The sequence below is a fragment of the Camelina sativa genome, chromosome 16 (genome assembly GCF_030686135.1).
Source record: "Camelina sativa cultivar CO46 ecotype springtype chromosome 16, ASM3068613v1".
Classification (NCBI taxonomy): Eukaryota; Viridiplantae; Streptophyta; class Magnoliopsida; order Brassicales; family Brassicaceae; genus Camelina; species Camelina sativa.
In genome coordinates this window covers 16,983,984-16,998,060 of record NC_141895.1, presented here as the reverse complement: position 1 = coordinate 16,998,060, position 14,077 = coordinate 16,983,984, and the positions used below count along the sequence as shown (strand labels likewise).

At 37.2% G+C, this 14,077-nt stretch overlaps 1 protein-coding gene across 1 annotated transcript; it reads left to right on the top strand.

Moving 5' to 3' along the window:
• Window positions 1-1,684: 1,684 nt before the first annotated feature.
• Window positions 1,685-4,877, top strand: LOC104704685 (LEAF RUST 10 DISEASE-RESISTANCE LOCUS RECEPTOR-LIKE PROTEIN KINASE-like 2.8). Its single transcript, XM_087490251.1, has 4 exons — window positions 1,685-2,551; window positions 2,676-3,380; window positions 3,467-3,493; window positions 3,589-4,877. Exons 1-4 carry the CDS (start codon window positions 1,906-1,908, stop codon window positions 4,683-4,685), a joined length of 2,475 nt encoding a protein of 824 aa, XP_087346377.1. The 5' UTR covers window positions 1,685-1,905; the 3' UTR covers window positions 4,686-4,877.
• The last annotated feature ends 9,200 nt before the right edge of the window (window positions 4,878-14,077 follow it).

Below are 14,077 nucleotides of genomic sequence, written 5' to 3'. Positions count from 1 at the left end.
ATGTGAATTTTGATTCTTACAGTCTTATATAATATGAGAAAGTTTTTCTCAACTTTTGTTATGAATATGATACTTGGCGTTATCTATCTGACACCTATATTATGTTGTTGTTTGGGCCTAATTAACTAAATTCATTTGTGTTTTGGCCTTAATTAACTAGAGGCCCATAGGAAAAAAAAAATCTCAACATTTCCTTCTTCCCTTCTTCAACCCTTTCCTATCTAAAGCATCATTTATCAGTTTATGGTTTCATCATAGGAAAAAAAAACTGATTATAGTTTACTTTGAAATTATAATTATGGGTTTCAATCTTATCTATGTGATTCATGGACAAGAAAAGATTCTAAATTATGTATAAATGTATTTTTTGGTTTCAATCTTATAAATGATTCATGGGTAAAAAAGGATTCTAAATTATGTTAGATTGTGGGATGTTTCTCTGTTCTCAAAAATCTCTTATAAATTCATAAAATTTTGGTTCAAATTTAAATTCTCGGTTTCCATTATTGGGTTTAGTTTTTGGCCTTCAATATTATATAATCTAACGGTAAGATGTTTTATGTAAGTAATTTGATAATTGCTTACTTATTTATTCATCATTAGATCTTACCAATTCATTTTCCATAAAATTAGAATTCAATCCCTAATTACTCTTCTTTTAAAACAATTTTTTCAGTCATTAGGTTCCTATCAAATATAATATATTTTTAATTATCTTTCCAAATTTCAATAGATATTATTGAATAACTTTTTTTTTATATAGATTTTTTTGTAAGTTATCATGTTTGTTGTTAGCATTAATACTACATAGACAAAATTATGTGAGAATGTTTGACAAATTTATTTATTCCTTAAAACTTCATCTATAAATATACTGTTTTCTTATATAAAACTTGAACTTATAATTTTTTTTGAACTTAAAAAAAGAAATCTAATAACAACTGAACTTATAACTTTTTATTTTTTTCCTACATAAAATACCTAAAACTTTTGGTGTAAAATATGCCCCAAAAATTTTGACGCTCTAATCCTTGGCTGCACTTGCTTGGTCTATGGGCGGGGCTTTGAACCATGGTTTATTTTAATTTCAGGGTTCACGTGTTTGTTGGTTGTGTTAATACTACTATATCATAAAAAGGATGAACTATCATGATTCAATATGTTGAACATGTTAGGTTTTGTTCCTTTCATATATTTTAGAATCTCTATTTTTTTTCTTTGGGATATTTATGTGGTAAAGCAGGCTAAAATTTTTCTTATTCGATAGATGCATATGAGTCTCTTCATTGTAAATTTAGCTTTTTATTAGTCTTCATTATTAAACAAATATATATATATATATATATTTCAAACTATTATAAAAAGGAAAATTGTATGTTACTATGTTTAAAAAATCATGTTATTAATGTAAGCTAATAAGAAGCTAAAATTTTCTCAAATTACTAAAATGTGCATAGCACAGAATGACTTCTAGTTACTATGAACTTTTCCAGACGGCTAAATTTGTTAGTCTCGTAAATTGTCCTTTGGACTTGTCTCTTTGACAGCTTTAGAGGATGAAGACAGACAAGCAAATATAGAGGAGATAAGAGATCGTATATACGGACAAGTCTGGTCATTCCATAGAAAGTTTGGCCATCTCTTTTTCTCTCTACATCACTTTCTCTACTCCCCTCAGACCAATGACCAATCTTTCTCTGTCATCAATTCGCGTGTAGACTAAGTTAAAAAAATTAGCGAAGTCTTTCAGAGTCATAGTCAACTAATAAAACCATTTTGATAATAAAAAAAGATATCTTGAGTTCTTTTTTTGTGTTGTCCACTATGTCACCTTGACTTGGTGTTTATGCTTCTCTCTAAGCCAAATTCAGAATACACACTGTTAATATAGATCTCTAACAAATAATGTACTATCCCCTTACTTCTTGTTTGATCTTTCTCTTCCTCTTCTCCTTATTCTACCATCTTCCTTGTGCTTCAAGTAAACAAGAACTTGAATGGTGTGAGCCTCTGTTTCAGTGCGGAGATATCAGCGCAGGTTTCCCCTTCTGGGGAGGAAATCGTCCCGAATCTTGCGGTCATGCATCGCTGGAGCTTCACTGCGACATCAAAAACATTACCTCTTTAAATATCTCCAACCTACGCTACAATGTCCTCCAAATAAATCAGACATCTAATACCCTTAAACTAGTCAGAGCAGACCTGTTAGGTTCTTTTTGCTCCGCTACATTCAATTCCACAATATTGCCTCTCGAAATCTCTGAGGTTTTGCCGATCTACAAGAGCCTCACTATTTTCTATCTCTGCAACCCTCGTCTTCAGTACCTTTCCAGTTATACATGTCCTGGGAGTGGGAGAGGTCTTGTCTCAGCGTATCAAAGCCCTAATTATCATAGCTCCTGCCAAGGAAGTTTCACAGTTAAAGTTCCTACCAGTTTCTTTCCAGAAGTGGAAAAATTGAATCTAGATTTCTTGGAAAGTGTTCTAAGAAAAGGATTTGAGGTGAAAGTGAAGAATGATGAGATACTGTGTGAAGAATGTTCATCCTCTCGTAAGTTACACTAAGTATACATTTTTTATAAATTTTTTATTTTTGTGGTAATTTTTCTTCTTATTTGTTTATCTCCTCCTTCAACAAACACTATTTCTGATTCCATATTGTGTTGTTTTATCAGCTGCGCTTTATAGACGCTGCGCGCAACCGTTTAGTTGTGGCGATCAGGGCGGTCTCTTGTTCCCTTTCTGGATACATGGTAGAGAAGACTGTGGCCACCCAGACTTTAAGCTCCACTGTAGCAGCAGATTGGCAGAGCTTAACGTCTCCTCAGGGACATTCAGAATCTTAGATGCAAACTATGACTCTCGTATCGTAAGACTTGCCAGATCGGATTTTAAGGACATTATGTGTCCCACAAAACCACTACATGTGCCTTTCGATAAAAGCGTCGTCCTTCCATTCGCTCCTGACACCATGATGCTCACAATTTATTACCACTGCGCAGACTTATCATCTAGTATTGATGGTACTTCCGCTAACGTTGGAAGTCTTGTGTGTGGGAATTATGACGAAGATTCAAACAACTACTATGAGATGAGAAATATAACTGACGTTAATAGTGGCCGTGTGTCTACTAACTTGAAGGAATCTTGCAATTCATACGTCAGTATACCTGTGCCTGGATCCGCGTTGTACACGCTGCGTCCAGAGAATTTAACCAAGACTCTTGAACAAGGTTTCGAGCTTGAACTTAATCAAGACTGTTCAGTGTGTTTAGAGTCTAAGGGTGCTTGTGGATACAATGAGACTTCAAGATCATTCGTCTGCTATTGTAACGATGGAACCTTCAGCAATAATTATAGCTCTAAAAAGAAAAGTCACGGTAAACTATATATTCTCTTGTCTCTTCAAGATCGAGTTTGGTACCATTCTGACATATTCTTATTTGTACAATTTTCACTTGTACAGGGACTTTGGTCAAAGCAATTCCCATAGGTGAGTTTTGCTAGCCAGAGAAATTTCAAACCGTTTTCGTTTCCAACATTAAATAAGAAGTTACTCACTCAACATTTTCTGTTTTTTTTTTCTAGTTGGGAGTTCAGTAGCAGGAGTTGTTTTGTTCCTGGTCTTCTTAACTTCGCTTCCCTGTTTGCTCCGGAAGAGAGAAACACGGCTTAGACAACAGAAGCTGAAGGCTCTTATTCCACTCGAACACTATACTTACACACAAGTGAAGAGAATTACAAAATCTTTTGTGGAAGTGGTTGGGACAGGCGGATTTGGAATTGTTTATCGAGGAACACTTAGTGATGGTCGTATGGTTGCGGTGAAGGTCTTGAAAGACTCAAAGGGCAATGGTGAAGACTTCATCAATGAAGTTGCTAGCATGAGCAGAACTTCTCATCTCAACATTGTCTCCTTGCTTGGTTTCTGCTCTGAAGGTTCTAAAAGAGCAATTATATATGAGTTTTTGGGAAATGGGTCCCTTGATAAGTTCATCTCAAGCAAGAACTCGGTCAATATGGATTGGGAGGCACTATATAGAATCGCGCTTGGAGTTGCTCATGGTCTAGAGTACTTGCACCATGGGTGCAAAACAAGGATTGTACATTTCGACATTAAACCACAAAATGTACTCTTAGATGACAACTTCTGTCCCAAAGTTTCGGACTTTGGTCTCGCTAAGCTATGTGAGAAGAAAGAGAGCATCCTATATTTGCTAGACACAAGAGGTACAGTAGGGTACATTGCGCCAGAGATGATCTCCAGAGTTTATGGGAATGTGTCGCACAAGTCAGATGTGTATAGCTATGGAATGTTGGTTCTTGAGATGATTGGTGCAAGGAACAAAGAAAAATCTAATCAAGCCTCTTCTTCTAACAGAAGTTCGATGTACTTTCCTGAATGGATCTATAGGGATCTTGAATTAGTAAAGTCGAGAAGGGATATTGAGAATGGAATCAACAACGAGGAAGACGAGCTAGCAAAAAAGATGACATTGGTGGGCTTGTGGTGTATTCAGCCTTCTCCACTAGATCGCCCACCGATGAACAGAGTTGTAGAAATGATGGAAGGAAGCTTGGATGCTCTTGAAGTCCCTCCTAGGCCTGTTTTCCAAATCCCCACAGTGGCTTTTCAAGAATCTTCAACATTTTCAGCGGATACCTCTGTTTACACTCAAGAATGATCCAGGAAGCCTCCTTGGAAACTACTAAAGCACGAAAGCAGCTATACATATATTCAAAAAAAAATTCTTGTAAATGCTCTTTGGTGTTTGGTGGATAAGTTAGAAGGATGAAGACAAAGTAATTAGGATAAAGTGTAGTAAATGTTTACAAAGAAGTTTCTAATTACACTCCAACTGAAAGTTTATTTTCCATGTTTGATCTCATTTCCCAAGAAATTTTTCAGGAATAGACGTTTAGGTGATATCAATCAACAAAGCCACAAGATTTTAAGAAATAGTATAAATCACCAATACTATAATTCGTATGTAATTTTTTTCTTGGGACAAAAAAAAAAGGAACGTCCAATAACATTAACATCCAATATTTCTTGCTCAAACATCTACTTATCTTAAACATAATTTAGTCTGAAAAGAAACTCGACCGTTTGATGTATTTTGTCCGAAGTCTTTGGCCGGTAGCGGTAAAGTGCTGATAAAATTAGTTATTGACTTCTCAAGTCTTTAAGAGATAGGATATAAGAGATAGTATGGTAATGGTTAACCAGCAAGTCCCCTATGCCAGTCCCACTAATGATTTATATTCATGTTTTGCACAGGGGACAAATGCTCCAAGGCCCTCTGAAGATTCTTTTCCAATGTTTTACCTCATTTTCCAAAATCCTTTAGGTGATAGAAGTGTTACTACATATGTAAGGGCAACAATATTTATCATACTTGATCTAGCAAATGACAGGAACTATTCATAGGTTTTTTTTTCTACTTCACGACCTTCTAAATCATTAACAGTATTTTTCTATCTCAAATTTGTGTTCTAGCTTATAAATTAATGAAGAGACGAGCTAGTCTTTGTGAGTCGGCTATAAATTAACAAATCCTTTTGCCTTTTATGTTTCTGCATTGGTCCACTAATAGTCAACTAATAAAGCTACTAGTTTAATTCTAGGTTTGTTGGCTATTTATTACATTTTGGAAACTTATAAGAGATTTAGTATATTTACTATTTTTAATTGGTGAGAGAGAAAGAAGAAGACAATAAATTGGTGATATTGTGGATTCAAACGAAAAAATATTAGAAAGAATTACTCAAATATTATCCTAAAAAAATAAAACAAAAATACACATCAGCAAATTAAAATACACATCATTTTTGTTTTACCACGTCACTAAGCAGTTTTTTCAGAATCAATCGACAGTTCTTATTTATATCAAAGAGAGGGAAACTGTAAAGGTTCTACTGTTCATAATCCGAAAAAAAAACTCTGTCGTCGTCTCTCGTCGTCGTCTCTCGTCGCCGTCTCTCATCGCCATCATCTCTCGTCGTCTTTGCTCGCTCTCTCTCTCTTCGTCCACTCTCTCGCTGTCATCTCTCGCCGTCTTTGCTCTCTCTCTCTCTCTTCGTCGTCGCACTCTCTTTCTTCGTCCTCGCTCTCTCTCTTCGTCGTATTCGTTTTCGTCTAAAGAGGTCTTCGTTTACTCGTTCCGGTATGTGTCGAATGTTTATTTTTGAGTTTTCCGGCTGAATGTGGGTTTTTTCGATGGTTTACGGCTGATTGTCGCTGTCGTTAATGACGACTGATTTGTTAGATATATTCGATTCGATGGCTGATTTACTATTTGTTTTATGTTGCGGCTGAGTTATTTTATGGTTTATGGCTGATTTGTTGTTAGATCTATTCGATTTGATGGCTGATTTACTGTTTATTTTATGTTGCGGCTGGGTTATATTATGCATTACGGCTGAGTTTTGTTAGATATATTCGATTCGATGGCTGATTTACTGTTTGTTTTATTTTGCGGCTGAGTTATATTATGCTTTACGGCTGAGTTTTGTATTGATGACTGAGTTTTCTTGTGCTTTAGATCTGAGTTATTTATTTGTGGCTGAGTTATGTTATGCTTTGTATATGAGTTTGTTTTATGTTATGGCTGATTTTTTTTATGATTTACTTATGAATTATATTATTTATAAGATGTCGATGGTGATTATTCCTGAAGAACAAGCAAGGGATTACCCCCCCCCCCCCCCCAAGACTATACGCTGAAGGAAACTCTAATCTAGAGTCTAGAGATATTAATACCAATTTCAGGATGGGAGAATTCCCTGCGATTAGGGAATCAATAGGACAGGATGCTTGGGATAAAACAAAGGATGTACCTATTGGAATAATCTCTAAGGTAGTTGATAGCCAATTCGTCTGGTCTGGTAAGATAGTACATTTCCTGTTATGTAACCAGTTAAGGGTACATAAGAAGGAGCTTTGGTTTGTCGTCGGTGGTCAACCGATCAGGTTTGGGTTGAATGAATTTGCTAAAGTGACGGGGTTAAACATAGACCCAATGCCGACAGAGTGGTTTGAACTTGAAGAGGAACACAAAGAGTTCTTCAGACTTTTGAAAGTGCCTGGTGGGGAAGGTCCATCATTAAATGAACTTAGGGAAGGACTGAAAGTGTGCCGGCAATGGCTAAACCGTGATCATCGTAAATGGTTGGGTCTGTTGCTTCTTCAACACATTGGACTTTATGGTTTGCATCATAACTCTAGAATTCCATATGAAAGTGCCAAAAGAGTTTTTGATGATGAAGCAATGAAGACTTATCCTTGGGGTCGGTCAGCATTTGAAGCCCTTGTTGATGGCATAAATTTGTTGAGGCCTACGGGGAAATCTTACACCCTTAGTGGGTTTACACCGTGTTATAGGCTTGGGAGTATGAGTCCATCAAATGCTTTGGAGATCGGTTTGGGAATGCATCAGCTGAAGATGGTGCCATACCATTTCTTTGATGGCATGGAAACCGTACACGTTCAACGATGGAAACAGTTATTTCTGAAGAGATAAGAGCCCTTGGTGAGGTAAGACTGATAGTTACTGGCTGAGTTATTGTTTTAAATGATGGCTGAGATATGGTTTATTGATGGCTGAGTTAAAACTTACTGATGGGTTTCATTGATCAACAGGTCAATTAAAACCTAATGTGTACTCAACCACGATCTAGTGCTGTCATCGTAACACTTTAGGATCGAATCCACAGAGACCAAACTATGCACTATGAAATTATGAAGATTAAATATAGCTAAGACAAAAGAGGAAGTTTTGTGAAACAAGTAATAATTAAAAAACGGAAAGTAAATAAGTTGTTTTGAATCAAAAAGGAAATATTGGGCATAGGGAATCTATAGGGAATATAATCTCGGACTAAGGTGGTTAGATGGGGATGCGTTAAACACCATTCTAGAACTCAAATCATGGTTGTAAAGCTAACCTACTTCCGCAACGATAACTATCTAAGCAATGAATTCACTAAACTCTAGAACGTCGTTTGGATCCAGCAAACCAAGCAAGCATTAACAAGTTCAGGTTTGATTAGTTCACAAGGTGCCTCAACTTCAACTTCCGTTGGCTAAGGTCCACCTTGCTCACCTAAGTTCTTTTCTAGCAACTCAACAACACTTTAGGTGCCACGATGAATTAAACCTATGATCATAAAGTAGGTAGCTAATCTAGTTTAGGCTTTAAGAACAAGAATAGATGAAGAACAAAATAAATCAATCCCCAATCTAAAAAACCATCATTAGAGAATCATAAACCCCTTTGAAACCCGAAACCCAATAGAGAAACTACTCAGCCATAGAGAAAGAGAAACAGCAAATCAAAGATGAATAAGACATAATTGAATTGCAAAAGAAAAGAAATAAAAAGGGTTCAGAATTCTTCTCCAAAGTGTTAAAGAGGATTAGAGATCTTCTCCCAAAGCTCACAAGTGCTCAAAGGCAGCGTAAAATAAAAGTTGTCTTTTTAGAGGTCAAGCGTCGTGCTTAAATAGTAAAATAAAACCCTAAAAGTGAGTTTAAAACGAAAAAGGAAAAGTTGCTTCGGGTACGGGATTGGTCGATCCAAAATGTGGATCAGCCGATCCAGGATGCTTTTTTCTGTGTTTGCTTCATCTGCTTGCTAGTTCGATCAGTCTTCACCAAATCGGCTCCAGATGCTTGTTTTCATCCCCAAAACACTCAGTTTCCTTCAAAAGCAACCTAGAACCTGTACAAACTCATAAAAGACTAAAAAGACTCTAAAAGCACACTTTGACTCAATAAAAGACTCAAAGCAAACCTAAAAACTATGGTTAAAACCTATAAAATACAGACACATCAATTCTCCCAGAATTGAATCTTTGCTTGTCCTCAAGCAAGAACAGACAAAAACTCGGGATCAGAGAAAATGTTTGAAAGTGGAAACTCACATATTCTTGGGAACCTCTTCTTTGCACTCTTCATCAAATCAAATTAAGTACTACTTTCTGTACTCTGCCGATGATTAGGATCAATACTCCCTACTCCGAACTCCACAATCTTAAAGAACCTTCAACATCCCCATTGTTGTCTCTGTAAATCAGATTAGTGAAAATGTGTGGTCTCACCGAGGGAATATTGATCACTGAACTTTTAGACTCCCTCAACCTTTTAATGCCCAAGATTTCCTACATATGCTTCCTTTCCTCTCTCTTTTCTCACTTACAAAGGATCGATTTTTCCTAATTTTCTAGGGTATCATTGTATTTTTTTATCGATCCTTTGCTCTTTTCTTTTGGACAGGTTTCCATGAATTCCGAAGGATGCACGGGTTTACGCACAACCCTTGGTTCACTTCTTTATTACCAATATCCTCTTCTTCTTCTTTTCTCTTTTTTTTTATTGAGTATTGAAGGGAATAGAGAGGGGAAGCATACTTTGTGAGGAGATGCATGTCTTGTGACGCTTGAAGGGAGGAGTCTTGTCCGATGTATACCAAATCCCAAGGCAAGAAGTTAAATCCGGTTAAGTCCTTTCAAAGCAAGAGACAACGCATGATCAACTTCTAGTTCTCGTTAGTGAGGGTCTTTTGGGGCGTGTTGATTCTGCTCATGTTCTTTCCAAGCTTCATTCAAAAATCAAAAGTACTAAAGCAATCATAAGAGTGTTAGTTCAAGGCAAAGACTCCTAGAAATGATCATAGTTACCCAATTGTTTCTGTTATTATTATTTTTGTTTTTTAGAAAATAAAAAGACTCAAAGAAAAAAAAATCCAAGTAAAACAACCAAAAAAAACGACATTAGTAACTTGGAGACATCCCTCCCCCGGACTTCACACCGTCCCGGTGTGAAAGCAAAACCAAGGAAAGAACGAATCCCTCAAAGAAAATAAGAAAAATGAAAAAGAAAAAGAAAGGAAAAGAAACAAAAACCGGTGATTTCGCAGCTGGTGTCGGAGTTGTGTTGGCAAGAGTGGATATCAATCGGTCTCGGAATGGGATCAACTGATCTGAAACATTATTGAACTTGGAGATACCCGTAGCAAACCAACGGGATCGACCGATCTGTAAGGAGGATCGATCGATCCAAAGCTCCTAGAACAAAAATAAAATTTCGCATCTTCTGCGTTTGGAACCTGTTCCTGAAAATACTTAACATCAGACGTGATTTCACAGTAATAAATCCTAAAAACAAAACCAAAATCCTAAGACAAAAAAAAATAAAATAAAGGGTAAGCCAGCACAAATCCCATGGGTTGCCTCCCATAAGCGCTTGCTTAAGGTCTATAGCTTGACCGTGGTTTCAGGTTTCAAGTGATGGGAGGATGAGAACTTGTGTCAAAACAAGCTCTCCCATTCGTCATCTTAAGCTCGAGAATATTTTTCATCATATCATCCATTGCTTCTTGGCCTTTATCTTTAACCTCCGGAGTGAGGATGGCTGTAACCTTAGAGAAAGGCCGAGATACTCCTTTACACTTCACCTTGTACTCAATGGTTTCTATAACATATTTCTATTACTCTCTCTATCTTCGCTTTTCTCTCTTCTTAACCTTCTTAGAACTCCTCTTAGAAAAATGAGTGTCTCCATCCAGGACTTCGTTGACCTCATTCTTATCACCATTTTCTCCCATTATCATGACATCAACCTTCTTCTCATTTTCTACAGTTAGACAATGTCTTGTAGCTTCATTTGTAGTGATTGCGTTGTAGAAGACTTTATCATCAATGTTAGAGAAAGTGATCCTCTTATTAGGCAAGTCAACAATTATTCCCATTGTTGCTAGGAAAGGTCTTCCAAGAATCAAAGGCATAACAGAACCCTCGCTCATTTCCACAACATGAAAATCTGTAGTAACCAAGCAACTCCCAACTTGAACATCTACATTACTAATGAAGCCTTGTGGAGTCGTGGTGACAGCATTTGCAAACTTAAGATGGACCTTAGAAGCCTTCATATCGTCAATCCCCAACCTCTCTGCGACAGCTTTAAACATTACGTTCACACTAGATCCAGTGTCGCAAAGGGAATCCTCAAAGTTCACTCCTGAAATATATCTTTTTGTGTGGTTTTGAAATACTTATGAATGTATGAATGATGCAATCACACAACAGACACAAGCTAAAACCAAAGATATATAATAAGGTGGAATGCAAGAGGTTTCAATTTCTCTTATGCAGTTGCAGTATAAGAGATGTCAATCCATAATGAGTATGATGCAAGCAGTCAAGATGTAGACACTTATCTAAGTTAAGCGAAATATGAAATTGTTCTGGTGTAACTGTTTGATGACAAAAATGTAAATGCAGAATGTAAAACTACTAAGATGATGGTTTAAATGCAAGGTAATAACCGACACTAAGTTATGCAATGAAACAGGAATGAAACTAGAAGGATGCAGGTCATAAAGCAAGAACTGGGAAACGGACTCGAGTAGGCACTCGATCGTATGCTCGATCAAGTACTAGGTCGAGTGGGAAGCTACGAAGAACAGAAACAGAACTTAACAATCAAACATAGCTGGTTGAAAGTAAATCAAACAGAAAGCGGGTAACAGTAATCAACTAGAGAAATCAATAAACACATAACGTCCTAGGGATAGATTCATGGGCTGGACTTGAGCTATACTAATCTAAACTGACCAACAAATCTCAATCAACAGTGAGCTATCTCTAGACAATGATCTTCCAGTACTTGTTAATCCATTCTCATGACAATAACAATCAAGCTTAAATACTCCTAGATCTAGTTCTTACTAGCTATTGCATATAAAAGCAGGCATAAAGATCCAGATCATCACATGTCAAAAACCTTCCTACACAACCAATATCTTGGGATAGGAGCAGTAATCTCTAGCATTAGTATTATCCAAAAGCTTAAACATTGGTATGATTCTAAACAACCTTGGATCTGTTCTTACCCTCTTAGATATAAGAACAGCATAGAGCATGCCTAATCCAGAAGAGATATTTAAACAATCAATCTTGGTCAGTCTAAACTACCATAACTCTCATCCAGCCTAATCCATCCCTAAGATCCTAACACACTACTCAGATGAATAACACATGATGAACAAAATCATAAACCCAGAAATCAATGAAACTTGCATGATTAGAAAGATAAGATGAAGATCTACAACTTTGTTCAAGGAAATAAACTTAGATTCTCAATACCCAAAAAGTTACAGAAGCAACAAGGTACATAAATCTAAGGAAAAAGCTTAAAAGTGTTGATGATGTAAACTTAAAAGCTAAAATCCCAAAAAGGGTAAAAACTAGGTTTTTGTGATATTCTTCCTCTGTAAAGTGGCTTGTCAGCGGCCATAGAGTACAAAGGGTATATATAGAAAAGTAGGAAAGCCCTAAAATGGTTACAAGACAAAATAGAGAGGCGGCTCGGTTGACTCGACCAGGTGGTCGGTCGAGTGCATGGTCGAGTGACCTCTTCTTCTGCTCCTTTCAGTCGGTCGAGTCCCTCTCAGCACATGGTCGAGTGTCTGGTCGAGTGTAGTGGTCGAGTGAACTCCCAGACCTTGATTCTCTTCTGCTCTAGCTCCTTTGTCTGCTTCTCTTGATGGCTTCACTCTCCCTCAGCACTTATCCATGCTCCATTGGGTCCTAAATCACTTGTTTATGCAAGAAACAATGCAATGCAATGCAAATCTACCATAATGCATAAACAGCCCTAAAACTACTCAATGATGACCTAACAAGCTAGTAAAACATGCAAAATGTGTAAATAAACTAAGGTAAGACAAGGTATAATATGTGAACATCAACTCCTAAGATGGACCATGGAACAACAAATTTTCTTGGATCCTCTAACTTCGGTAATCTTTTCAAAGATGGAGAAGGAATGTTCTTCTTCTCTAGAGACAAAAACGCCTTAACTTCCACCAATCCTTTTCTTCAACCAAAACATCATTGTAAACCTTCTTAAACAAAGAGATATGCTTTACTGCCTCTGTAAATGGAATGTCAGCGGTGAACTCACTCATAAATTCTTTATACCGATCATACTTCTTTTCATCCAGAGGTTTCTTCACATGTCTTCTTGGAAAAGGAATTTGTGGCCTATAGGGCTTTGGTTCCACAAGAAGTGATTCCTTGGTATTCATATTAGGAGCAGATGAATCGTAATTCCCCATTCTTGCATGGAACGGTCGTTCAACAGAAGGAGTGAAATTTTCTGAGACGGGCTCTACAACAACAACGGGCTCTATAGGGGGGATCGGTCGATCCAACTTCTCTGGGGATCAAACTCGAATTATCAGGATAAATCGGGCTGGTCAATCTACGCTCAAGACTGATCGATCCTCGCTCTGCGGAAGCCAAACATGAGTTGATCACAGCACAACTCAGCTCATCTTCAATCCCATCATGGAGTGTTATAGCATTGCATGACTCTTTGTTCTTAGAGCTAGAAGAAATAGCAGAGACTCTCTTATCAATTGAATCAACACGTGAACTCAACCTCTCAAATTTCCCATTCAAATCATTGTACATGCTATCAATCTTGACATTAATCTCAGCAGAACTTTTCTTATGGCCGTCCAACAGTGCTTGCATCATCAATTCGAGTTTGTCATCTTGTAGAGCTGCAGATGGAGCGTGGTATCCTTGGAAATTTGAGCTATTAAATCCAGGATACACTTGATCTTGAGGATTCTCGACATTGGTGCTTCTGTAAGAGAGATTAGGATGATTTCTATAATTCTGGTTAAATCCATGATTCTTATAGTTCCCTTGTCCTCCTACATAGTTCAACTCCTCTGTCCGCTCAAAACCTGAATTTACTCCAACTTGCTGATAAACACTTGTCTGCCCGTCGCACATGTTGACAGCTTGTTGATCTCTCTTCAAAAGAAGGTCTACCTTAGCAGCGAGATTCTTAATAACATTTGTATCCACAGAGCTAACAACATGCAAAGAACGATCATACTCATGACTATGATTGATGTGACTCGCTGCAAGGTTTTCGATCAAGAGGTTTGCCTAAACAACAGTTTTAGTAGAAAAATCTCCTCTGCTGGCATTATCGAGTGCCATCTGGTACTTCTGGTCAATTTCTCCATAGAAGATGTTCATAAGATTCTCTTGTGAA